General features: G+C 43.6%; 1 protein-coding gene across 3 annotated transcripts; it reads left to right on the forward strand.

The window, feature by feature from the left end:
* The first annotated feature begins 139 nt into the window (after nt 1-139).
* On the forward strand, nt 140-20,376 carry LOC110492305 (acetyl-coenzyme A synthetase, cytoplasmic). Of its 3 annotated transcripts, none has more exons than XM_036947292.1 (18): nt 140-1,074; nt 1,854-2,049; nt 6,222-6,417; nt 6,955-7,027; nt 7,672-7,747; nt 7,964-8,075; nt 8,961-9,005; nt 11,839-11,976; nt 12,111-12,281; nt 13,983-14,116; nt 15,216-15,348; nt 15,966-16,022; nt 16,144-16,224; nt 16,414-16,522; nt 16,718-16,786; nt 17,093-17,269; nt 17,419-17,493; nt 17,656-20,376. In XM_036947292.1, the coding sequence occupies exons 1-18, from the start codon at nt 948-950 to the stop codon at nt 17,781-17,783; spliced, it is 2,097 nt and encodes a 698-aa protein (XP_036803187.1). In that variant the 5' UTR covers nt 140-947; the 3' UTR covers nt 17,784-20,376. The 3 variants fall into 3 exon arrangements, with proteins under 3 accessions (XP_036803187.1, XP_036803188.1, XP_021422190.2); XM_021566515.2 differs by having other exon boundaries at nt 142-1,074; nt 8,958-9,005; XM_036947293.1 differs by lacking the exon at nt 8,961-9,005 and having other exon boundaries at nt 141-1,074.
* The last annotated feature ends 5,582 nt before the right edge of the window (nt 20,377-25,958 follow it).

A 25,958-nucleotide genomic window follows, 5' to 3' on the forward strand; every position in this document is an offset into this window, starting at 1 on the left:
TACCCTTTGGCTTTGGAGGAAGTGGAGGTCTTTCAAACGTCTTTAATGGTATCGTCATCGTTCTCCTCAAATATGATTGGCTGCCGCTCCGCCCATTTTAGGGCCAACCGGAGTTCAGTTTACCGTCATTCCTCATGCGCTCTTCCTTCGCGTTGTCTCTGCCTTCAAAAGACATTTGGACGAAGGGCAGACCACTTCCACTTCAGGAAAAACGGATATTTTTCCAGAAAAATATTTAATGTTGCTTAATTTGAATGGAAGAAGGCGCTATCAAGTCAAGTGGTGTCCAACCTACCACTTCAAACAGAACGGCCTCGTCTCGCTCTCAAGTCAATCGTTTACTACTTACTTCCTTATAGTTATAGCAGCTAGATATTTTTTTTTACAAGGATTTGAACTCCAGCTAGCGGTGGGTCTAAGTTAGCTAGCTAACTGGAAACGCAGTTATTAACCTTCTTGAATAGCAGGAAGTGGTTTATATTTTAAGCTATTTTCTAACGCTTTGAATAGCTGATGTCCCTAAAGTTAGCTAGCTGCTATCTCGTTTCTTTTGGTTTCCACTGCCTGGAAATATTGCTTAGATTCGCAACCAGTTAAGTTAACGTTGGCTAGTTTGACAGTTATTATTTTAGTTAATGTATTGTTTTCCTATGCATTAATCGAGATAGTCGACTTCTAAAGTAGCTAGGAGGCTAAAGAAGCATCCTTAAACAAGGAAGTCAGAATTAACTATGCCAGTTGGTTGTACCATTGTTTTTGTTCAATACCATGTAGTGAGAGGGTGACTCACTGGAGGCTTTTTTAAATTGCACGTAGTAGTTTGAGCTGCAGTGGGCACGAGCAAATAGCGCAATTTATCGTCAATACCATTCTTCGCAGTTTTTCCATCTTTTGTCTCGTATTTCGATAGTTAGGATAGATCGCAAGCCAGCTGACTGAAGGGCAAAATGATTCCAGACAAAGCACCGAAGGAGGACGTATTTCATGCAGGAGGAGACTTAAAGAAGGATGCTCATGTACCCAACTTTGAGAAGTACAAAGAACTCTACCTGAAATCTATTGAACATCCAGATGGTAGGTTTATTTACAAACACATTTAAATAAAATGGAATTAGTCACATGCGCCGAATACAAGCGATGTAGACCTTACAACGAAATACTTGCAAGCCTCAAACCAAAAATGCAGTTTAAAAAAATACAAATACGAAATAAAGGTAACAAGTAGTTAAAGAGCAGCAGTAAAATAAAACAATAGCGAGATTATATACAGGGTTAGTCGAGGTAATGTGTATGTAGGGTTATTAAAGTGACTATGCATATATAATAACGTAAAGGGGGCGCGGCAATGTAAATACTCTGGGTAGCCATTTGATTAGATGTTCAGGAGTCTTATGGCTTGAAGGTAGAAGCCTCTTGGACGTAGACTTGGAACTCCGGTACCACTTGCGGTGTGGTAGCAGAGCGAGCAGCCTATGGCTGGGGTGGCGTATCAAAGCCTTGTGGAAATAAAAGTATTGCATGAACAAAACCTTTGATTTATACCAGCAGTAGGTCTTGTTTTACTTCTGTCCCAAGTGTATAGATTTTGCCAGCATATCTTTCACATATCTATGCTAGTGTGCATGTAACTCTACTTGTCTTGCTTCATGTTTGCTTTTTTTCTGTAACATGGTTTAGACATTTGGGAAAATCTTACTCTGAAGCTTTCCAACAACTGTGAGCATGTCAAGGAAATGTGACACAGGAAATGAATCTGACATTTGTGTGTTTTCTGGTGGTGGAGGATGATTGTCCCTATCAGCCACCTGTCATGTGTCATCATAATGGCCCTTCATTATGTTTCCTTATTCCAGAGTTCTGGGGTGACATTGCAAATGACTTCTACTGGAAGTCGAAGCACACGGGCCAGTTCATGGACTACAACTTTGACGTGACGAAGGGGGAGATCTACATCAAGTGCATGGAGGGGGCCACCACCAACATCTGCTACAACGTCCTGGACTGTAACGTTCATGAGAGGGGGCTAGGGGACAAAGTGGCATTCTACTGGTGTGTGTCAAATCAAATCTTATGGGTCACACACATGGTTAGCAGATGTTGTTGTGAAATGCTTGTGACACTAGTTCTGACAGTGCAGCAATATCTAACAAGTAATCTTAACAATTCCACAACTTTCTAATACACAAATCTAAGTAATGGAAAAAGAATATATGGATGAGCAATGACTCAGCGGCTTAGGCAAGATGCAATAGATGGTATAAAATACAGTTTATACATATGAGATGAGTAATGCAAAATATGTGAACATTATTAAAGTGACTAGTAGTCCATTTAATGAAGTGGCCAATGACTTCAAGTCTGTATGTAGACAGCATCCTCATTGTGTTAGTGATGGCTGTTTAACAGTCTGATGGCCTGTGTATGTGTGTTAAAAGGGGTTACGGAGGCTGTCAAAGCACACTCTTCTTGGACATTGTCTGGTTCACTGCTTGAGATTGCCCCTCTGGAACAATTTGATGGAATGCTAGGACAGGAGGCTGAATGCTTCTACAATGATCATCGGTCCTTTGTCTCTGGTCTTGTCTGAAATGACTAGTGCTCAAGACCCCCGCCCCCCTCTTTTGTAAAGCCAGCCCCAGGTCAGCGATGTCCTCATAAATGAATAGTGAATCTATGAGGACGGATGGGCTTCTAGTGCTGGGTGGGTTATTTAGGGATGTGGTTGCTATTTGTGTGTTTTGTTGGTATTAGTGAATAGGAGAGCTTTGAAGTTGAGACACAATACACACATGCTCTTTGCTCACCCCATTAACCACACTAGACTAGGTCATTTAGACCACGGGAAACTGACATGCTGCAGCTTTGATATGCTCTAGTCTCAAGTGTAATTGTCTTGTCTTGCAAATTGTTGTGCATTTACCAGTTGATGTCTAATGATGAACAGCATTGGGCCTACACTTGACTTTGACTGCGTAGGGTTACTCTGAGGTCTCAACTTAACTGATTTTAGAAAACTGACTTCTCACTACAGGAGATGTTTTTCTCACTAGTAGCATTCTGAAGTGTATTCCTTGCCGACAGGCTAGTCATTACAGTTATTGAAGTTGGGAGAGATTTTGTATAGCTTAGACATTTCTTTGTCCCACGTTGCTGTAGCGTAAAAGGCAATGCTCTCTGCAGTCCAGTGCTCATGACTCAAGTGTGAATGTCTGTCCTATCAGTTCCAATGTACTGTCAGCCATACCATTAGATTTGCCCTGCTACTTCTCAGCTTATTCAATCCATTGGATATGTCCTTTTGTTGTAATAGGCAAGCTTTTTGTCTGGGGATAGCCTACTTTAGCTGTTTTGTCCCTAAATGATCTAATTTGTATTATAAACTGGGTAGTTCGAGCCCTGAATGCTGATTTTTGCTGAAAGTTGTGGTATATGAGACCGTATACCATGGGTATGACGAAACATTTATTTTTACAGCTCTAATTACATTGGTAACCAGTTTATAATAGAAATAAGGCACCTCTGCGGGGTTGAGATATATGGCCAATATACCACGGCTAAGGGCTGTGTCTTGCCTTAGCTTTGGTATATTGGCCATATACCACACCCCCTCGGGCCTTATTGCTTAACTATAGTTTGATTATTTAGGCCTGCCTATTACCTACACATGCACTATGTTTTTGTCTGTCCTCTGCCAACCTCAACAGAGTTGGTGTCTTTGTCATCTGTACTTTGACATCTTGAACGTGAGTGGAAAGATTTTTTTTCCCTGCTGACTATTTATAGGAGTGTGTGTGTGTGTTTCGCCACACTCTGTCACCACCGAAGAGAGGGGATCTGTTTGGATGACCTTGGCCTACCAGCAATGGTGTAGTTTTCTGCCAATGAGCAGAATGCAGCTCACAAACATAAATCTAAAAGGGAGCAGTGGGCAGTCTCTAGTGAGAGATCCATGTTGTGTGAAAGCAGAGCTTTGCATGGGTATTTTCCTCCTCGCGCTCTTGCACTTAAACCGTTGTGAGATAACCGTGGCCCTCTACGGTATCTGGGAGGCATATTGTGTTGCACAATAGGAAAGACCAAACTCGGCCTTTCCTTTAGATTTCCTATTAGACACGGCTGCGTTTATATTAAGCAATGTGTGTCCTGGACTGGAGAGGAGAACTTGTGTTAATCTAAATTCTATTAAGTTTATCATAAGGCTATGTGATGTTTGCTCAAATGCATTTGCTACCTCAAATGAGAAATCCATTATCTTCTGTCTGGCAGAGTTACCTTGTTAATTTGAGTGTGAAAGTATGGCAGAGCAACAACACAATTAGTGATTGTTGTCCTTGGGTGGAATGTGGGCTGATTGGGTGAACTTGGTTAGAGTGAGTTTTGCTCTAATTTCTCAGCAGGCTCTAGGGGCTCTTGCTATGGGCCAGTGGGATAAGAGGGCCAACTGTAAGAAGGGACACAGTGCTTTAACCTCAGTCTAAGCCGTTGGGTGGGGGCGGGGGACTAAGCTAACATGGACTTGTTTCAAGATGGTCATACCATGGATGATTTAGGACCCCTTTATATATGATTTGATAAAATTGAATTGGACCTTTTACTACTATAGCCTATAGAAACACATTCATAAATGGCAAGAGACAGCCAAAAAATGAGGAATGAGGTCTCTGTTCTATACCTAGGCGATGTATAAGAAAGCTCAGAAAATAGTTTTTTTTTGTTGTACACATTTAACCCCTTATTTTTGGTGGCAAAAATCTACCTTCATTCTTCCATTCGCTTGTATGGGTTCCCTTCAGACGGGTCCTGTGACACTTGGGGGTGTAGAGCAAAACGGAGAACAACATGTTCGTGAGTCTCCCCTTTCCATAGAGTGGCCATAATAGTACTGTAGGCCAAACCGCTTGGATGTTAGACTTTTTCGTGAGAAGACTGATTTTTCGGGATGTCTTATGGTCTAACGAACACCGCTGTAGCGCGGCCATAGGCGGATGACTGAGACGTAGCCCATGCAATATCTCTATCTCTAGCTTAAACTGACGGTTTCTGAAGCAGATTTTTGTATTTTGATACTTAGATTGAAGCACGGTAGTCGATAGACTCTTAAGGATTAACAGTGGTACAATCCTGCTCAGTAACCACACCATCCCAAATTCTACCGTAAGTGCGCACACTGCCATTTTAAGAGCTTGTCCTTAGTTTGCCAGTCATGCGTTTCTCGTTTTTAAAGGCGATTCCAGAGACTAACGATTCCACAGCTCAGGCACATTGCTGAGTAAAGCAGAGAGCCACAATGTCACAGTTTATTACTTTATCTGTGGGCACATGAGATACTTAGCTAGAATTTATCCACCTTGAATATTAGCTTTGTGAGCATGTTGGTGTGCTTGAATGTTTTGAGTTTGAGTAGAAAGCAGAGGTTTAGTATTACTTCTTCTTCCAAAAAATGTTTTGGGGGGGGGGTAACATCTACAGTGCCTTCAGAAAATATTCATACACCTTGTCTTCAACATTTTTGTTGTTACACCCTGAATTAAAAATTGATTAAATAGTTGTTTTTTTTCACACATCTACACAATAACCCATAATGACAGTGAAAACTTGTTTTTAGAAATGTTTGCAAATGTATTTTAAAATGTAAATATCTTATTACGTAAGTATTCACACCCCAAAGTTAATACTTTTGTCAGCAATTACAACTGTGAATCTTAAGAGCTTTCCAACCCTGGATTATACAACATTTGTCCATTTTATTCTTATTTAAAATTATTCAAGCGCTGTCAAGATGATCATTGTTAGACGGCCATTGTCAAGTCTTGCCATAGACTTTCAAAACAGTAACTAGGTTACTCAGGAACATTCAATGTCGTCTTGGTAAGCAACTCCAGTGTATATTTGGCCTTGTGTTTTAGGTTATTGTCCTGCTGAAAGGTCTCCAAGTTGTAGAAACATCTCAAGGATGATCAATGGAAACAGGATGCACCTGAGCTCAATTTTGAATCTCATAGCAAAGGGTCTGAATACTTATGTAAATAAGGTATTTCTATTTTAAAGTTCTAAACCTGTTTTTGCGTTGTCATTATGGGGTATTGTGTGTAGGTTGGGGATTTTATTTAGTTAATCCATTTTAGAATGCAGCTGTAACGTAACTGGAATAAGAGAAGGCGTCTAAATGCTTTCAGAATGCACTGTATCTCTGTATGATATCTATGTTGGTCCCCTTACAGGGAAGGGAACGAGCCTGGCGACGAGATGACGGTGACATACAGAGAGCTGCTCCAGCAGGTTTGCCAGTTTGCCAATGTGCTCAAGTCCCAGGGGGTGAAGAAGGGCGACCGCGTGTCCATCTACATGCCAATGGTGGTGGAGCTGGTGGTGGCCATGCTGGCTTGTGTGCGCATCGGGGCTGTGCACTCAATCGTGGTGAGTAACTAACAACCTACACCTAAACTGTCTGGATTAGGCCTGTTTAGTTTTGTCAATATACTAGTATCTTGATACGATAGCAGATTTTCCGTGGCAAAAAAACGAAACACGAAGCAGACTTCATGATCCTTTAAAATCCTACTTTATGTAAAATATTGTGTGCTATAGCTTGCGAAATAACAAGTGACTCTGGGGGACCACATGAGGCTGTTTTCCAACATTAGGACTGTTTTGCTTCATGTTTTAGTTTCTTTTTCTTACTGACGTCATACTGGTATCATTGACAACCCTAAAACATATAGACACATCATACCAGCCGGATTTATACCGTCATTAAAGTGCACTTCAGCGACCTTGAATTAGTAGGTGAAGTGGCTGTAATACCCATTTTGCCTGCTTTTTCCTCATAGACTTAGAAGGAACATATCTATCAACACCCTACAAGGCAAACATAATAGGCAAACACTTTAGAGTGCATTTGCACACAGTGCACAGTGTATTTGATGTGTGTATTTCTGTGTGTACACTATCCAGTTTGCAGGCTTTTCGGCAGAGTCGCTGTGCGAGAGGATCCTGGACTCCCAGTGCTCGTTGCTGATCACGGCCGGTGAGACTGCAAACTAAACTGCAGTAATAAAGAGACACTTATTAGATTGGATTACAGTGCCACAGATTATCCCCTGACCCCCTAATCCACAGTGTTAATTAGCGTGGCTTTGTACTCATCATAGTGAGCCCAGCCCACTGTACAGGCCTACTGCATCACTGTACAGCTTTGGATTTGGAGTGACGCTAATCGGATAACCACCATAACCTCTTTAGATGGTGACCCATTGTGAGTGACTGGGTGTGGTCCTGGGCAATTTTGGTCTATGGCTGAAGACTGTTACCAGGGGAATTAAGTGAATTAAAAATGTTGCACGTTAGCGACACCCGTTGGCTGCTGTTCAATTACACTAGACATGTATTCGTTTGACATCCTAAAACATTTTGGAGCTGAGCACGCAATACTAAAATGTTTTGCCACATATGAATATAATCTAAGAATCATTCATTTTTGTTGTCAGCGGATTTTAAAATATCAATATGAAGATTGTTCCCAGGTTGTGACAGGTTTATGCCAATGCAGTCAGACCGACAGTACCAGTGAAGTCCTGTCGATTGCAATCACTGCCCTGCCTTTCTCTCATTGATCGGTGTGCACCCTTTGACCTCATCCGTTCTGAACTCCCCCACCCCCATCTCTCTCAGATGGCTTCTACAGAGGAGATAAGCTAATCAACCTGAAGGTGATCGCTGACGACGCACTACAGAAATGCAGGGACAAGTAAGGACACACTTTCTATCTGACTAGCTAGTCGCGTATACAGACTTCTACTCTCTGTTTGCTAGATATTTACAACACATCCTTGCCGATAGATACCTGTATGTTTACTTGGAGAGGGTCATGCAGACTTTGTTCATGTGAATCACAACTCTGTCCTTTTACTTTGTCTCTTCCTCTACTCTTTCACACTGCCCCACTCTCTTCTCCATCTGTCAGGAGTTTCCCAGTACAGAGGTGTATCATGCTTAAACACCTGTCCAAGGAGGTGGAGGCCATTCCCCTCAGCTCTCAGTCTCCCCCAGCCAAGCGGCCCTGTCCTGACCTGCAGGTGAGACCACCAGAAAAAGCTCTCTCACGCCCCACAGTCTCTCTACAGGGTTCTATTCATTAGGGGACACCATTGCAAAAAAATTTGCAACGGAAATTAAAAATGGGTGTTTGTTATTGGACAATTTTTGTATTTTATTTTTTGACCCCTTCTCCCCGATTTTCGTGGTATCCAATTGGTAGTTAGTCTTGTCCCATCGCAACAACTCCCCTACGGACTCGGGAGAGGCGAAGGTAGAGAGCCATGCGTCCTCCGAAACACGACCCTGCCAAGCCATACTGCTTCTTGACATCCTGCTCTCTTAACCCGGAAGCCAGCCGCACCAATGCGTCGGCGGAAACACCGTACAACTGGCGACCGAAGTCGGCATGCATACGCCTGGCCTGCGCGATAGGACAAGGACATCCCAGCCGGTCAAACTGTCCCCTAACCTGGACGATGCTGGGCCAATAGTGCGTCGCCTCATGGGTCTCCCGGTCATGTCCGGCTGCGAGACAGCCTGGGATCGAAACCGGGTCTGTAGTGACGCCTCTAGCTCTGCAATGCAGTGCCCTGTTAGTTTTTTTTCCGGTTGGTGCCTAATGAATACGACCCCTGTGTTCATAGGGCAGGTTTAGGGCACCTTTAACATTTGCTACTGTTTAATTAATATATACCTTATCACTTTAATGTTAACTCCCTACTATGTTTGTATTTCACATATCTCCAGAAACAGTCAACACGTTTGGCTTTTTCTCTTTGGTTTTGTGTACAATGAAGTGTAGATAGTCCATCGGCGAAGTCGGTACGGCTTTGTCTCGATGTCATGGTTCAAATGACATGAAGCAACCCCTTTTTATGTTTGTTCAAATAGGCCTAACCGTCTCCATTAACCCCTTCTAGCAGGAGAAACAGAAAGACAGAGTAAAGAAAATCCGTCCCGTCCCTCAGGTATTTCAGATTTCCCTGAGCTTGAATTCTCTCCATTTCTTGTCCTTTTCTTCTTAACACCTGTCTGATCTACTTGTCAGCGGTAGGCTAACCCTGGGGGTGGAGCCTGTTACACACCTCTCTGTCTGTTTGTCTGTGGTCTGTCAGCTCACACCGGTCAGGGGTCCCTTACCTGATCTCTGTCTAGCTTTAGGCTTTACTTTCGCTGTACTTAAAGCTGCAATATGTAACTTTTTGGGCTACCTGACCAAATCCACATAGAAATGTGTGTTATAGATTTGTCACTAATTGAGAGCAAGTCTAAGAAGCGGTGATGTGAGATTTTTTGTGGCGGCAGGTAGCCTAATGGTTAGAGCGTTGGGCCAGTAACCGAAAGGTCAAATCCCAGAGCTGACGAGGTAAAAATCTGTCGGTCTACCCCTGAACGAGGCAGTTAACCCACCGTTCCCCGGTAGGCCGTCATTGTAAATAAGCATTTGTTCTTAACTGACTTGCTTAGTTAAATAAAAAAATATTTCTATCCTTCCCGTTCTTATGTGTCGCTTTTGAGTCTTACTTTCAAACAGCTGAAAATACAATATTTTTGGTTCTGGAAATTATATTTCACTGCTTGTATTGTCACAAACTGAAATTAGGCAAACTATTAGAATTTTACCAACCAGGAAATGTCTGACCAATTTCTGTGTAGTGCATCTTTAAGATGGTGATAAAGGTTTGACCTGAAAGAAACACTGTTTACATGCACACTAATAATTCGACCTTAAACTGATTGTGGCAGTTGGCAAATTATGCAATAGTCATGTAAACGCCTTAGCAGAGTATCTTAGTTGGCGTAAGGTCAAAATCGAAGTAAACATACGCAGATTTTAAAACGACTGATTTTCTGAGCAATATTCTGAATTATTAAGCCCTGTAAACACCGAAATCGGCGTTCCAGCGGTGTAGTTGATCGTTGCATGTGGTAGCACCAGCCCAGCGAGCGTGAGTGAAGTGAGTTCGGAACAACTGAATGAATGGGTCTTAGAAGTAGTTTTCACATGTCCGAACTGTGAATCAAATATGCTTCCCAAAAATAACATGTTTGCTGTGGTAGAACGTTTATTTTGATTGCGTTTTTTTCTGCATTTATCAGTGCCATCAAGTAGCCTGATTTCAGATGTGTCCATATAAACAGGATTGTTAAATAAATCATTCTTCTTGCAAAGCATGTCAACTTTTATTCAAACTATTGTATTAATCTGACTATCCACAATAATCACATTATTGTGTGCATGTAACCACACTCACTGAAGGATAAACAATGACTAAGGTTTCAGATAAGAGGTAATTGACCCCTGACTCCATGTAGATGTAATTGATCACTCATACTGTAAGTGTGGTCTTTCATTTCATGTTTCAGATGATGTCTGTTTTTTTTTGTCTTATTGAGATTGTGCACCACTGTCAATATACACTCAGTTTATTAGGTACACACATCTTGTACTGGGTCGGACCCTCATTTTCCTCCAGAACAACCCGAATTCTTTGGGGTGTGGAAATGTTGTTCAGTTGGTATCAAGGGACCTAACCATTTCCCACACCATTACACCGCCAGCCTGTACCGGTGACAGCAGGCAGGATGGGGCTGTGGACTCGGGCTGCTTACGCCAAATCCTGATTCTGCCATCAGCATGACGCAACAGGAACCAGGATTTGTCGGACTAGGCAATATTTTTCCACTCCTCAATTGTCCACTGTTGGTGCTGGATCCGCTTCTTGTTTTTAGCTGATGGGGGTGGAGCCCAGTGTGGTCGTCTGTTTCCATAGCCCATGAGTGACAAGGACCGACTAATTGCGCGTTCCGAGATGCAGTTCTGCACACCACTGTTGTACTATGCACTTAATTGCCTTTTTATGGCCCGCCTGTTGGCTTGCGCAATTCTTGCCATTCTCCTTCGACCTCTCTCATCAACGAGCTGTTTTCACCCACAGGACTGCTACTGACTGGATGTTTTTTGTTTGTCACGCCATTCTCAGTAAACCCTAGACACTGTCGTGCGTGAATAGCCCAGGAGACTCGTCATTTCTGATACTGGAAGGGTGCACCTGGCACCGACATTCAGTTACTTTGGTCACTTGTTTGACCCATTCTATAACGTTCAATCAAATAGTAAGTAAATGCTCCGATGCCTGTCTGCCTGCTTTGTATAGCAAGCCATGACCACTTGACTCATTGTATGTAGGAGGGAACCATTTTTGTGAACAGGTTGTTGTACCTAATAAACTGGCCACTGAGTGTATATCAATACATGTGCAACACTATCAATGTTATGCACATTTGGCATATTTCAGGAAAAAAAATCAAGAAATGTAGGGCCCTACCCATATTTCTAGAACATATATTCCGTGTATTTCATTAGCCCCACCCATATAGTGACCTTTAACCCCTGATAGCAGCATTTTTGGAGAGTAATTTTATTGTGAACTCGGAGTTAAAACATTTAACTTCTCTCACCATTGTTTCACAGACTGTTCAAGTGTAAACAACGCTTCACTTAGACTTCCCATAACCTTTTTTATAGCTCTCGTATTTTGTCTTATTTGAGCATGTTTGATTTGAGCTAACATTCTCACTCCTGATTTTAGGGATTAGGAACATTTACACGTTTCTTCCTACTGCTATCATTAGGCTTGGTTGTTGCTCTTGACTGAATAGAATCAAAGTAAGATTAGACTTTTTGTTTTTTCCTATGATCGTTATCAGGATGTCTTGATGTGGTCTCTCTCGAGCTGTAAAAATGCAGGGTTCCATGTCATTGTGTGGTTTTTACCAGTGTGTGTGTGGTTCCGCCAGGTGCCGTGGAACCCTGAGGTGGATCAGTGCTGGCTCAGCCTGCTGAGTGGTGTGTCTGAGGAATGTGAACCAGAGTGGTGTGACTCTGAAGATCCCCTCTTCATCCTCTACACCAGCGGCTCCACCGGGAAACCCAAGGTACACATGCTATGCAGCAGTGGCACTCTGTTTCTAACTCCCTTTCTCTCTTCTCTCGGTTTGATATAGATTTTTGCACTCTGTCTTCACATATGTGTAAATGCTGCTGTGGTGACCATGTGTCTTGTAATCAGGGTGTGCTGCACACGATCGGTGGCTATATGCTCTACGTGGCCACCACCTTCAAACTGGTGTTTGACTACCATCCTGAGGATGTGTACTGGTGCACGGCCGACATTGGCTGGATCACGGGCCACTCCTACATCACCTACGGGCCCCTGGCTAACGGGGCCACCAGTGTCCTGGTGAGTGGATGGCCACAGGCTTAATACTGCTATTTAGAGGAGGAAGAGGGCAGTCTGAAATGGAACCTTATTCTGTTTGGAATCTGGTCTAAAGTAGTGCACTATATATAGGGAATAGGGCCCTGGTCTAAAGTAGTGCACTATATAGTTGAAGTCGGAACTCCATAAATTTCGTTTTAAGAAACTATAGTTTTGGCAAGTCGGTTAGGACATCTACATTGTGCATGACAAGTAATTTTTCCAACAATTATTTACAGATTATTTCACTATCACAATTCTAGTGGATCTGAAGTTTACATACACTAAGTTGACTGTGCCTTTTAAACAGCTTGGGAAATTCCAGAAAATAATGTATTTGAAGGCCTACCTTCAAACTCAGTGCCTCTTTGCTTGACATCATGGGAAAATCAAAAGAAATCAGCCAAGACCTCAGGAAAAAAAACTGTAGACCTCCACAAGTCTGGTTCATCCTTGGAAGCAATTTCCAAACGCCTGAAGGTACCACATTCATCTGTACAAACAATAGTACGCAAGTATAAACACCATGGGAACACGCAGCCGCCATACCGCTCAGGAAGGAGACGCGTTCTGTCTCCTAGAGATGAACGTACTTTGGTGCGAAAAGTGCAAATCAATCCCAGAACAACAGCAAAGGACATTGTGACGATGCTGAAGGAAACAGGTTCAAAAGTATCTATATTCACAGTAAAACGAATCCTATATTGACATAACCTGAAAGGCCGCTCAGAAAGGAAGAAGCCGCTGCTCCAAAATCGGCATAAAAAAGCCAGACTATGGTTTGCAACTGCACATCGGGACAAAGATCGTACTTTTTGGAGAAATGTCCTCTGGTCTGATGAAACAAAAATAGAACTGTTTGGCCATAATGACCATCGTTATGTTTGGAGGAAAAAGGTTGAGGCTTGCAATCCAAAGAACACCATCCCAACCGTGAAGCACGGGGGTGGCAGCATCATGTTGTGTGGGTGCTTTGCTGTAGGAGGAACTGGTGCACTTCACAAAATAGATGGCATCATGAGGTAGGAAAATTGTGGATATATTGAAGCAACAAGACATCAGTCAGGAAGTTGAAGCTTGGCTGCAAATGGGTCTTCCAAATGGACAATGACCCCAAACATACTTCCAAAGTTGTGGCAAAATGGCTTAAGGACAGCAAAGTCATAAAAGCTGAAATAAATAATTCTCTCTACTATTATTCTGACATTTCACATTCTTAAAATAAAGTGGTGATCCTAAGTGACCTAAGACAGGGACTTTTTACTAGAATTAAATGTCAGGAATTGTGAAACAGAGTTTAAATGTATTTGGCTAAGGTGTATGTAAACTTCCGACTTCAACTGTATATAGGGAATATAGGGCCCTGGTCTACATTTGTGCACTATATATAATGTCGTATGACCTTCAATGTGTCTAAAACGTCCATAGTCCATTTGGACAAATGTTAGAGATTTGTTTTATAACCAAGTCATGGTTTTATTGACGAATATCATAAAGTGACTCATAAAAGTGTGTGTGTGTGTGTGTGTGTAAACAGGAGGGGAAGATGGAAGGGGATGTTATTTTCTACCTCTACTTCCTCCTGTAGTTCAGACAGCTAATGATGACTTAGGTTATGATCATGAGGTTGTTTACACCATCTGCCTCTGGCTCGGTTTTGATGTGAATTTGATACATGTTCAGTTCGAGGGTCTGCCCACCTATCCGGATGTCAGCCGCATGTGGGAGATAGTCGACAAGTACCAAGTCACCAAGTTCTACACGGCGCCCACAGCCATCCGCCTTCTCATGAAGTATGGGAGCGAGCCCGTCCAGAAGTGAGTCTCCACACTCTTGGCTCATTCAGCCTGTTCCTCACCAGGATTGTGTTCATTAGGGCACACTGTAACAAAACGGTTCAAATTGGACAGTACCTCCTTGTTTGACCCTGTTTTTGTAAGTAATTTCTATCCTGTTGAACATGACCTAGGCCTGAGTATGATGGGGCTTCATAGTACAGAAGAAGCATTCCTGTATCTACAGATTGAGTTCTCCATCTGTTTATATTATAATTTAGTCCACTAGAGTCTAAGTTGGGGGGGTTCTACTAAACTATATGGAATTTGTTTAAGATGGTCATACCAAGAATCATTTAGCTATTTGAGTTTATGGACCCCTTAAGGCTGTGGTCACCAACAGCCTGTTGACTGGTCGATCTCCAAGGCATTCCTAGTCGATCGCCAAACATTTCTATTAAATAAACAAGGATACACCTTGTTTCTTTTTTTATTTGTCCCGGGCTGTTGGCAGTAGGTGCACCCGTTTCAGCTGCTCTGTGTGCCGGGTAGGCAACATTTTGAAACATTTAGCCCAAACTGTTCAGATGCTACAGACAGAAGTTGGCAGATTGGATATACCAACTTCAGACAAGTCCTATGACTCTTGTGCGGGTTGTAGAGCAAAACCGAGAACACCATCTTTCCATAGCCCGAAAATGTCTCTTTGCCTGACAAACACCTCTCTAGCTTTGCCACCTTTCACAGCAGATGTGTAAGGCTGACATCGGCCGACGCAGTGGATTGAGATGCAGACCATGTTAAAACACATCTTTAGCTTAAACTGACAGATTCTGATGGATTTTTGTATTATGCTCATTAGATTTCCAAGGAGCCATGTTACCATGACCTGGATACAGCCCTTAGCTGTGGTATATTGGCAATATTCCCGAACACCTCCGAGGTGCCTTATTGCTATTATAAACTGGTTACCAGTGTAATTAGTGGTAAAAATACATGTTTTCAGGGCTCAAACCACCCTGTTTATAAACTTACTATATGTATATATGTGTGTTGGCAAATGTCTGCATGTTTTGGTTTCGTCCTTTTGTCTGAGGCTATGGGGGTCTCTGTTAACCCTTTCCCTCCGTGTGTGTGTCAGGTACAAGCGGGATTCTCTGAAGGTGCTGGGGACGGTGGGGGAGCCCATCAACCCGGAGGCGTGGCAGTGGTACTACAGCGTGGTGGGGGAGAAGAGGTGCCCCGTGGTCGACACCTTCTGGCAGACTGAGACCGTCAGCAGTTTATTATTCTTTTTAATGAATTTTAGATTAACACACATCAAAATGTAATGTTACTGAATAGATTGTATTGACTAGAGTGGCTGCATTGCAGAATTCTCTTGACTCGCTACTTCACGCACATTTCTTTTGTCCCCTGTGGCGATGATCGGTCTTTGACTGGCAACGTGTACCGAAGACATGATCGTTTTGTACAACAAACGTCATCGTCTGTTGTAACAGTAGGCTATTACAAACATAAGCAGGACACCGACAGGCAGTCTGTGTGCTACTGCAATGTTCTTAGTTACAACAGACAGAAATAGCCTACATCCTAATATATTTTTGTAGTGTTGGTTCAAATCACTGTGGGCTTTTATTTCAGCTGGTCATAAATAAGGCAGAGACGTAGGTTACATTTATCATGTTGATCAAAAAATGTCTATGTGATCTGGTTCTTTAGCTCTGGGTAAGATGCTTCCTGTGGGGGCGGAATGGGGCGTTTACCTTCGGTCACGCAGTCTGTCTTGATTCAATACGTTAAAGACATGGATGAGTTTATTGAATGGACATCTTTCTGTAACTGTAATCTCTGTTCTGACTGAATCTCTTCCCATTGGCTTCTGTCTCAGGGTGGCCACGTGTTGACTCCTCTACCTGCTGCCACGCCCATGAAGCCTGGGTCTGCTGTAAGTGTTGTTATATTGACAGTATCAACTTCCCCATTCCTGCTCACTGAGATGCTCCCTCCCTGTCATCATGTGGGATAAATTGGTCTAAATTGCCGGTCTTTTCCCATTTCTCCACCAGACGTTTCCTTTCTTTGGAGTTGTCCCTGCCATTTTGAATGAGTCTGGGGAGGAGCTTGAGGGACCAAGTGAGGGTTACCTGGTAAGACACCGGGAGCAATTGGTTATCCAGAAGTTTATGTAGAGATCTACCCAGTACTAAACATTAGATTAATTCTCACTCCAATACGCAATATTCTCACTACAGTATGCTGTCGGCTGTCTATATTTGATGAAGTGGATCTTCACTACTTGTTTGACTTTGGACATCCTTGCTTCTTATCCCCCTCAGGTGTTCAAACAGCCCTGGCCAGGAGTCATGAGGACTGTGTTTGGGAACCACCAGAGGTTTGAGACCACCTACTTCGAGCAATTCCCAGGATACTACGTCACTGGTGACGGTAAGATGAGTCTAACATGGCTAACATCCTGAGCACCATTAATGACTGAAGTTTTGTAGAGTAACTCACATTTCCCATTTGTATTCTTTGTCTCATTGTGTCATGGACAGTGTGTTTTTGTGTATACTAAATCAAGACCCTTTGTTGTTGACATGGAAACCACATTAATGTATTGCTGTTTCCCCCCCCCCCCAGGTTGCTGTAGAGATAAGGATGGGTATTACTGGATCACAGGGAGGATAGATGACATGTTGAATGTCTCAGGTGAGCACTTCCATCAGCTGGAGCTCTGTGAAATGTGATGTACAGTGTGTTGGAGTTGTCTGTACTGTAAGGTCTCTTGTCCTGTCATCTGCACTACTGCTAGTATAGTGCTCTAACAGGTTCATTTATCTTGAGCTGGGGAAGGTATAGGACTACCACTACTAGGGTGCTGTCTGCTGTTGTGAAATATTAAAGGTTGTCTTCTAGTCATGGTGCATGTAAGAACCTTCTCTAACTTGTGATTTACAGTAGAGATCAGTGGACTGTTGTACTATATGATAATCCTGTGGGTTGTGTGTACATCAGGTCACCTGCTGAGCACAGCAGAGGTGGAGTCAGCCCTGGTGGAGCACGAGGCGGTGGTCGAGGCAGCGGTAGTTAGCAGGCCGCACCCTGTCAAAGGGGAGAGTCTCTACTGCTTCGTCACGCTTACCGAGGGAGTCAGCTTCAGCCGCACCCTGGAGGCCCAGTTAAAGAAACAAGGTATGTTTTGGTTTTATCTGTGTAAAGCCAACTACAGTACTGTCACTGAACATGAAGAGGATTGTCCTACACTGTCTGCATGCATCCCACACCGACAATATGTTTCTGTATTGGAGCTGATGACTAATGCTGTTTATCTGCTTTGACAGTGAGAGAGAAGATTGGTGCCATTGCCACTCCAGACTTTATACAGAATGCCCCAGGCCTTCCCAAGACCAGATCAGGTGAGAGCGTACCTTGGTTATGATTTTATTCTGTACTAACATGGTTTTGAATGTGAACATGTAACATTTTCCACTATGACTTGATTTGAAAGGTGTTTTGAATGAGAGCTGGTAACTTCATTAGTGACTGACTTGCCTTTACTTCCCCCTCTGTGTACACAGGTAAGATCATGCGGCGTGTGCTACGTAAGATTGCCCGTAACGAGCGAGACCTGGGCGACGTGTCCACGCTAGCCGACTCCTCGGTCATCGAACTGCTCTTCCAGAACCACTGCTGTGGCGCAATGTGAGCTCACAACTACAGAGGAGGCCACAGTACCCTGACACTCTTACCGAGGCTGAACAGGGAGGACGAGGAGCAGAAGGAGATGTATAAATGTAACTGTAGAGCCTTCACTGTGGGACTCAAGCCAACACTTGGGTTAAAGAAACACAACAAAATCCCTCTAGTTTGTCAGCAGTTCAGTTCTCCCCTCTTGAGTACACTTAATGTACTATTAGAATCAAAAGTTTTTATTTTTATTTTAATTCTCTCCATTTGAACTATGTAGACTTGTTATTTTGTCCTTTTTGTTTCATTGCCGTTTGACAAAGGATTGCTATGCATGTTTGTCTGCACGCTTGAAATGTTTTAAGTTTTTGAGATGCATTTTCCACTCCAGCTTTGTCTTCTAGAGGCAGAGGGGGCTTGTGTACTAGCAGAACTGCGCTGAACACTCCTCTTTCCTCTGTTTAGACTGGGTTGATTGTATTAGAAATAAATCCAAGGTCCCCCTTTGAAGAAATAGATGAAGGATACCTGAAGCCTTCATAAACCCTTTAAATGGCTGATGTCATTCACCAGTAACTGTCATGCTATTTCAGAGGGTCTGACGGGTAATGCCACATAGATTCAACGACCTGTTCTATTACCCTTTATGTATGGTATGGCTTTGCTTCTACACAGAGTGTACTAAACGTTAAGAACACCTTCTTAATATTGAGTTGCACCCCCCCTTACCCTCAGAACAGCCTCAATTCGTCGGGGCATAAACTCTACAAGGTGTCGCAAGCGTTCCACAGCTTTCACCTGGTCAGTCTGTCATGGAAAGAGCAGGTGTTTCTAATGTTTTGTAACTCAGTGTATATGATTTGTGAATAACTGATTTAGTCCTTGTAAAGGATTTCAAGACTTCATAAGTTGTTTAAAGTGGGACCAAACATAACATGTAAGACCTGCTTAAATGTATTCTAGTATTTTAAATAGTTTGCAATACCATGTGCCAACACTTAAAAAAAGAAACAATTTTAACAGTAAGCTATTTGTTTTGAAAGCATTTGTCTGTATTATGTCACATGTTTTTCAGTTTTCTTTTTGTTGCCCCTTTGTATCAAAGTGACATGCAATAACAGTAAATGGACTGACTGATCTGTTTATTATTTTGGGATGTTAACCTGTGTTCTAGGCACCAAATGGTAGAAAACAAACCAACAGGGAGAGACTACTTGGACTTTTTTATTTTTCATTTTCTGTTGAACTTTTCAAAATGTTTTCCATTGCATGTCCTAATGAGTACAACTCTGTGCTGGGCATGTTGGAGCGCTGTGATCGTTCTATTCATTCAGTTGCAGCTCATCTCACACCTTTGCAGTTCTTCTTGACATTTCCTACGTTTCCAGTAGATGGTGCTATTATTATACAAGACCTACAGTATACTGTGTTCAGTTATTAGCTAGAATCCTTAGTTTCTACGTCTGTTTTTCATCATGAATTAATGATGCATATATCCATTGTTTCTTGAAAAAGATATCTAAATGCTTCATGGGCTTAGTTTAACTGGCATACACCATCAGAACCCTATAAGCTTGTTTTACTCCAATGTTTGTAAACAAACAATATATGTGCTCAAAACATGGTTAAATTGTAATATCAAGGATGGTCAGACATTGCAGCCATAGTGCTATCTATGAATTTCAGTGGTTCCATGTCTCCGGGCCCATCCTTCATCTTTTACAGAAACAAAGGCTATTGACTGCTTTGTTATTGTTTCAATTAAGAACTCTGGTTTTAAAGAACAGGATCTTTGGGTATATGACATAAAGAAGGATAGAGTCCTGTAGTGGCCAAAAGGCCATGTTCGCATTGGCAGCGCCGTTGTATGCTTCCACCGTTTTAGTGTAGTCATTGGGTGGGACTTCCAATTTCATTGGCTGGTGACCCTGTTGGGGCATGTCCAACCGTGTCATCAGGAGGGATCAGCCAAACGTGAAGAAGAAAATTGACTACTTCGAAATGGAAATAGCCTCTATGGCACTGCCCGTGCTGTCACAAACGCTATAATGGCACAGATACAAAGACGAGTCCGCTATATAGTATCTGACTGAACATGACATGAGTCGATGTAATAATGGTATATTTAGTTCCTGAATCAGAATACTCTAGGTAGGAAACAGGAATACTCCTGACACCATACTTCCCTAATCAGCCTCACTGCTTTATGCTACGCTGACTGGGGGCTTCTTCATCTTGTCGATAATTGACATTTGTCTGCAATAATTGGCATTCTTTTTTCAAGATCACTTGGATACATAAGATGAGTAAACCAGTCCTTAATCTTTTCCTGTTTTTTTGTGTCGCATCCATTTTTCTGGTCATTTGACTGAATCATAAAATAGTCTAATATTGGAAAGTGTGAATGTATTGAAGGATATGCTACTGCTGTAAATGAAGTAATTCTGTGTGTGCTGTCTGGCTTGCTTATATAATTGAGATGTAGCTGACCCGTTATTGTTTTGTATTGTTTGTTCATGCTCTGTTTCATCAACTGCCTATTTAACTGGAAGCCACCAGCCAGTATCCTGTAGAGTTGAAGATGAATAAATATATTAATGATCCACTCCCTCTTCATTGTGTTCTACTCACTGATTGATGTCTCCTAGAATGGAACCTGCCTTCTGTTTAAGTGGGACCAGCACCACCCTCAAGATGGCAGTGATAGAGCATAGATAAGACTTAGTAACTGTAGTAGTATCCTTTGTCATTGTGTGTAGACTGGAGAGAGGGTATACTCCACAGGAGGTTGGTGGCAACTTAATTAGTGAGGACAGGCTTGTATTGTCTGGAGTGCAATAAGTGGAATGCTATCAAATACATGTGTTTGATACCATTCCATTTGCTCCAAACCAGCCTTTATTGTGAGCCGTTCTCTCAGTAGCCTCCACTGAACTCTAGCTATGTCTATATAGATTTTTCAAATTCTATTGAGTCTATATAATGAAGTACATGCTTATCTAGTATAGGAAATTGATACGCACTTGTATGATGTTGATCGGTAACATGAACCATTTGCTGGCCATGGGGATGGCTGGGACTGAATAATTGATGAAGTTGTTATTGGTTTTGGGGTAGAGGCTGGTGACGCTGGGCTGTATGTATTCATTGTATTCATGTCCAGCAGCATGTGTTCATTATATATATCCGGCTCCCTTCTTCCAGCTCAGTTTTGCTCAGGGACATGAACAGCCCTAATGACGCTGTGGTCGTTCATCAATGAGACAGGTGAAGCAAAGGGGTTTGTCCTCATGTTTTGGTGAGGTGTGTGTGTGAGAGAGAGTGGCTGGGAGACCACATGATGTGTCAGGTTATTGTATGTCCAGGTCACCAAAATCCATATCTAGCTAGTTCACAGTATCGGACCTACGGTATGTGCCTCTATGCTTTGTCCTCTTTTTAGCATTCCCTCCACACATAAAACCTGAGCACCCCCGGGCTTGCATCTGAAATGGCACACTATTCCCTATATAGTGCACTACTTTTGACCGGGGTCGGTATGCCTCTAGTCAAAAGTAGTGCACTATATAGGGAATAGGGTGCAATTTTGGACACAGTTTCAGATTGATCCATTCATCCGTAGGTTCGTCTTCTCAACCCTCCTCTGGTGATAGATACAGTCTATTCAGGTCAGTAATAGTAGACCCTGGCCAGCCAGTCAAACGGCCAACTTTCAGTTTCTTTAATGGGAGGAGGCTGGTCTTGTCTGTGCTGTAGTCTGGGTAGGAAGGGCAGCTCCACTGAGACAGGATTTAAATCATAGGACACTCAGTCTCACGGTGTGAGTGTGCGGACGTTCGTGTCTCTGTGTGTTTCTGTACTTGCGTGTGTGTGTTGCCCATACATGTGTAATTTTAAGACTAGAGCAGGGTGTGTCAGTCCCCCACCGTGGCCTGTTGATGGGGTCTGTCTGGGGGTGGCAGGCAGGCAGGATGAGGGGACAGCCCTGGGAGTCCCCTGGGTGCACTGGTTGGGCGTGTTGGCCCAGCTGTCCAGCCGCTTGACCCTTGTGAACATAATGTGCAGTGGAAAGGCAGGCCGTTGTTGTTTATGCATGCAGTGGGCTGACCGTGACAACAGGAGACTGGACAGGAGGAAGAGAGGGTTCTAGAGGCCTCAGACAGCAGGGAGGGGGAAGGGAGAGAGAAGGTGACAGAGGAAGGGAGAGAAGGTGACAGAGGAGGGGAGCGAGAAGGTGACAGAGGAAGGGAGAGAGCAGGTGACAGAGGAAGGGAGAGAGAAGGTGACAGAGGAAGGGAGAGAGAAGGTGACAGGAAGGGAGAGAGAAGGTGACAGAGGAGTGCAAAACAGGAGGATATGAGGATGTACGGTGGATGAAGACAGGCAGTGGAAGGAAGGAGTGACTAGAAAGAGGGAGAAAGAGAGAAACAAAGGGTAGGCAATAAGTAACAGATCGAGAAAGAGATGCTTGACTCAGCCTTTATCCTGGCCTGGTCAATCTACTAGCACCTTATTGGATTTTCCCCTCAAAGTCCCCTTCCATGTGACACAGTCCATTCAGGTTGGGGATTCCAGCTCCTGAGGCTTGAGGAAGGAGGGGAGACAGAGAAAGGGAAAGGGAGAACTAGCCAGTAACCGCCAGTAACCGTTCCCATTCCCAAGTCCCTCTTCTCCTCCATCACTCCTCCCTGGGCTGTGTGCTCTGGTCCAGGGGGATTTGAGTCTCTGTTTGTACTTCTGTTTCTACCTCTTCTACCTTCCCCTCTTCAACCTCTCCTACTTTTCCCCACTCACTCCATCTACCTAGCTACGCTGTCAGTCTGTCTCTCCCTCTGTCTAGCTGATGTATTATACACTGCTCAAAAAAATAAAAGGAACACTAAAATAACACATCCTAGATCTGAATGAATGAAATATTCTTATTAAATACTTTTTTCTTTACAGTTGAATCTGCTGACAACAAAATCACACAAAAATTATCAATGGAAATCAAATTTATCAACCCATGGAGGTCTAGATTTGGAGTCACACTCAAAATTAAAGTGGAAAACCACACTACAGGCTGATCCAACGTTGATGTAATGTCCTTAAAACAAGTCAAAATTAGGCTCAGTAGTGTGTGTGGCCTCCACGTGCCTGTATGACCTCCCTACAATGCCTGGGCATGCTCCTGATGAGGTGGCGGATGGTCTCCTGGGGGATCTCCTCCCAGACCTGGACTAAAGCATCCGCCAACTCCTGGACAGTCTGTGGTGCAACGTGGCGTTGGTGGATGGAGCGAGACATGATGTCCCAGATGTGCTCAATTGGATTCAGGTCTGGGGAACGGGCGGTCCATAGCATCAATGCCTTCCTCTTGCAAGAACTGCTGACAGACTCCAGCCACATGAGGTCTAGCATTGTCTTGCATTAGGAGGAACCCAGGGCCAACCGCACCAGCATATGGTCTCATAAAGGGTCTGAGGATCTCATCTCAGTACCTAATGGCAGTCAGGCTACCTCTGGCGAGCACATGGAGGGCTGTGCGGCCTTCCCCAAAGAAATGCCACCCCACACCATGACTGACCCACCGCCAAACCGGTCATGCTGGAGGATGTTGCAGGCAGCAGAACGTTCTCCAAGTCGTCTCTAGACTCTGTCACATCTGTCACGTGCTCAGTGTGAACCTGCTTTCATCTGTGAAGAGCACAGGGCGCCAGTGGCGAATTTGCCAATCTTGGTGTTCTCTGGCAAATGCCAAACGTCCTGCACGGTGTTGGGCTGTAAGCACAACCCCCACCTGTGGACGTCGGGCCCTCATACCACCCTCATGGAGTCTGTTTCTGACTGTTTGAGCAGACACATGCACATTTGTGGCCTGCTGGAGGTCCTTTTGCAGGGCTCTGGCAGTGCTCCTCCTGCTCCTCCTTGCACAAAGGCGGAGGTAGCGGTCTTGCTGCTGGGTTGTTGCCCTCCTACGGCCTCCTCCACGTCTCCTGATGTACTGGCCTGTCTCCTGGTAGCGCCTCCATGCTCTGGACACCGCTGACAGACACAGCAAACCTTCTTGCCACAGCTCGCATTGATGTGCCATCCTGGATGAGCTGCACTACCTGAGCCACTTGTGTGGGTTGTAGACTCCGTCTCATGCTACCACTAGAGTGAAAGCACCGGCAGCATTCAAAAGTGACTAAAACATCAGCCAGGAAGCATAGGAACTGAGAAGTGGTCTGTGGTCACCACCTGCAGAACCACTCCTTTATTGGGGTGTCTTGCTAATTGCCTATAATTTCCACCTGTTGTCTATTCCATTTGCACAACAGCATGTTAAATGTATTGTCAATCAGTGTTGCTTCCTAAGTGAACAGTTTGATTTCACAGAAGTGTGATTGACTTGGAGTTACATTGTGTTGTTTAAGTGTTCCCTTTATTTTTTTGAGCAGTGTATTTCCATCTACAATGTGAGCGTGGGTTCATACTGAGTAAATCCGTGTTATCAGTGTTATTAGAGACCTGTGCAAGCCCAAGTGAGTAAATCCATGTAATTACAGATCAGATCAGAATTTAAAGCCTCGTCTCCACACAATAACCCATCTGTCTCTGTCATCACAATGATGCTCTCTCTCTCTCTTTCTAACCTACTTCAGAAATAACCAGAACAAATCATCACTTTGGAAGGAGCCTGTTGTGACAGAGTCTGGGCCTTGCTTTGTGTGGACAGATTGTCCAGTGGACTGAGGTGACTGGCTGGCTGGAGTGACCTGCCATTTCAGCCAGCGTAGACCCCCATTTAAAGCTGACCTGCACCCAGACCTGCCTAGTCTAAGAAGTTTGAGATGTCAGCCAGGACTCACTGTATGCTGTATGTGTCATTGTGTCATTGTGTCATTGCCAGTGGAAAAAAAGACGGTGTTTTTCTAGAATAGACCAAGTGTTTTTTAATGCAAATGTACTGCATCAGGCACAGCACATGGATAATAAGTTCATATCATAGCATTACCACTGCAAGAAAATGATGTCTAGGCATAAAGGTCATGTGTAGTTCAGCAGTACAAGGCTCCTAGAGCTAAAAAAGTAGGAGAGCTCATTTGCTAAGCTGATGACACAGCAACATCAACCACCTAATTAGTGCCTGCATGTTTGAGAGTGGGAGAGTGTGTGCGTGTTTGAGAGTGTGAGAGTGTGCGTGTTTGAGAGTGTGAGTGTGTGCGTGTTTGAGAGTGTGAGTGTGTACGTGTTTGAGAGTGTGAGAGTGCCTGCGTGTGTGAGAGTGCGGGCATGTTTGAGAGTGTGAGAGTGCCTGTGTGTGTGAGAGTGTGTGCGTGTTTCAGTGCGAGAGTGCCTGCGTGTTTGAGAGTGTGAATGCGTGCGTGTTTGAGAGTGTGAATGCATGCGTGTTTGAGAGAGTGTGAGAGTCCGTGTTTGAGAGACAGAGAGTGCGTGCATATGTTGGGAATATGTTGTATCCACACTGGAATTAAATCAGGAAAAAACAGGCGTTGCTAAAGTTGAGCTCGCCCTTCCCCCTGTGCCCTGATGCATGAAGGGTGGATATGTGTGTATGGGGTTAAAGTTAAACTATTCCCCTGTGGTGTGGATGGGTGTTCCTCAGGGGACAAATGCAATTAAAAAGTCATTACTGGGACACCTCAGTGTCCCCTTCCGTCTGCCCCAGGACCTTACATCCCTTTTAATCATCTGAAGAGGTTCACTCACTTCTCGCCTGCATCCCAAATGGCACCCTATTCTATTTAGTGCAGTACTCTTGACCAAGACACATAGGGCTCTAGTCAAAAGGAGTGCATTACATAGGGAACATGGTGGCATTTTGGACACAACCCTCAGCTATGTTTATTATATATGTTTCCTGGGAAACAGTTGTGAAGATAAGTGGTAAAGCTGTGGGAGTCAGGTGTTGGAGTAGTTGTAGATATACTGCATGAATAATGGATGCTGGTGGAGGAACTTATGCTGATGCTGCTGGAATTATAACCACCAGAGAAGACCCACACCAAGTTCTATTTATCCTAAACTCCTGCCCCTGGTAAGGGAATACTGTGTACACAATACATTTTTTCACAGAAATATTGTTACAATAATCTTACTTGCTTAATATTGAGTGAGTGACCTCGCTTAATTAGTTTCCCTTTGACACACAGCTAGGCTGCCCATAACGGTTGAAACGGAGCAGTACCTTCTCCTCCACACAGCTAGG

Source organism: Oncorhynchus mykiss, chromosome 16 (genome assembly GCF_013265735.2).
Source record: "Oncorhynchus mykiss isolate Arlee chromosome 16, USDA_OmykA_1.1, whole genome shotgun sequence".
In the NCBI taxonomy this organism is placed as follows: domain Eukaryota; kingdom Metazoa; phylum Chordata; class Actinopteri; order Salmoniformes; family Salmonidae; genus Oncorhynchus; species Oncorhynchus mykiss.

What these genes read in the sequence shown, in the direction of transcription:
- LOC110492305 (XM_021566515.2), top strand. Translation starts at nt 948, where the DNA reads ATGATTCCAGACAAAGCACCGAAGGAGGACGTATTTCATGCAGGAGGA. An exon ending in GACAAAGTGGCATTCTACTG is followed by an intron (nt 2,050 to 6,221) that starts GTGTGTGTCAAA and finishes GTCCCCTTACAG; the next exon opens with GGAAGGGAACGAGCCTGGCG. An exon ending in GGGCTGTGCACTCAATCGTG is followed by an intron (nt 6,418 to 6,954) that starts GTGAGTAACTAA and finishes TACACTATCCAG; the next exon opens with TTTGCAGGCTTTTCGGCAGA.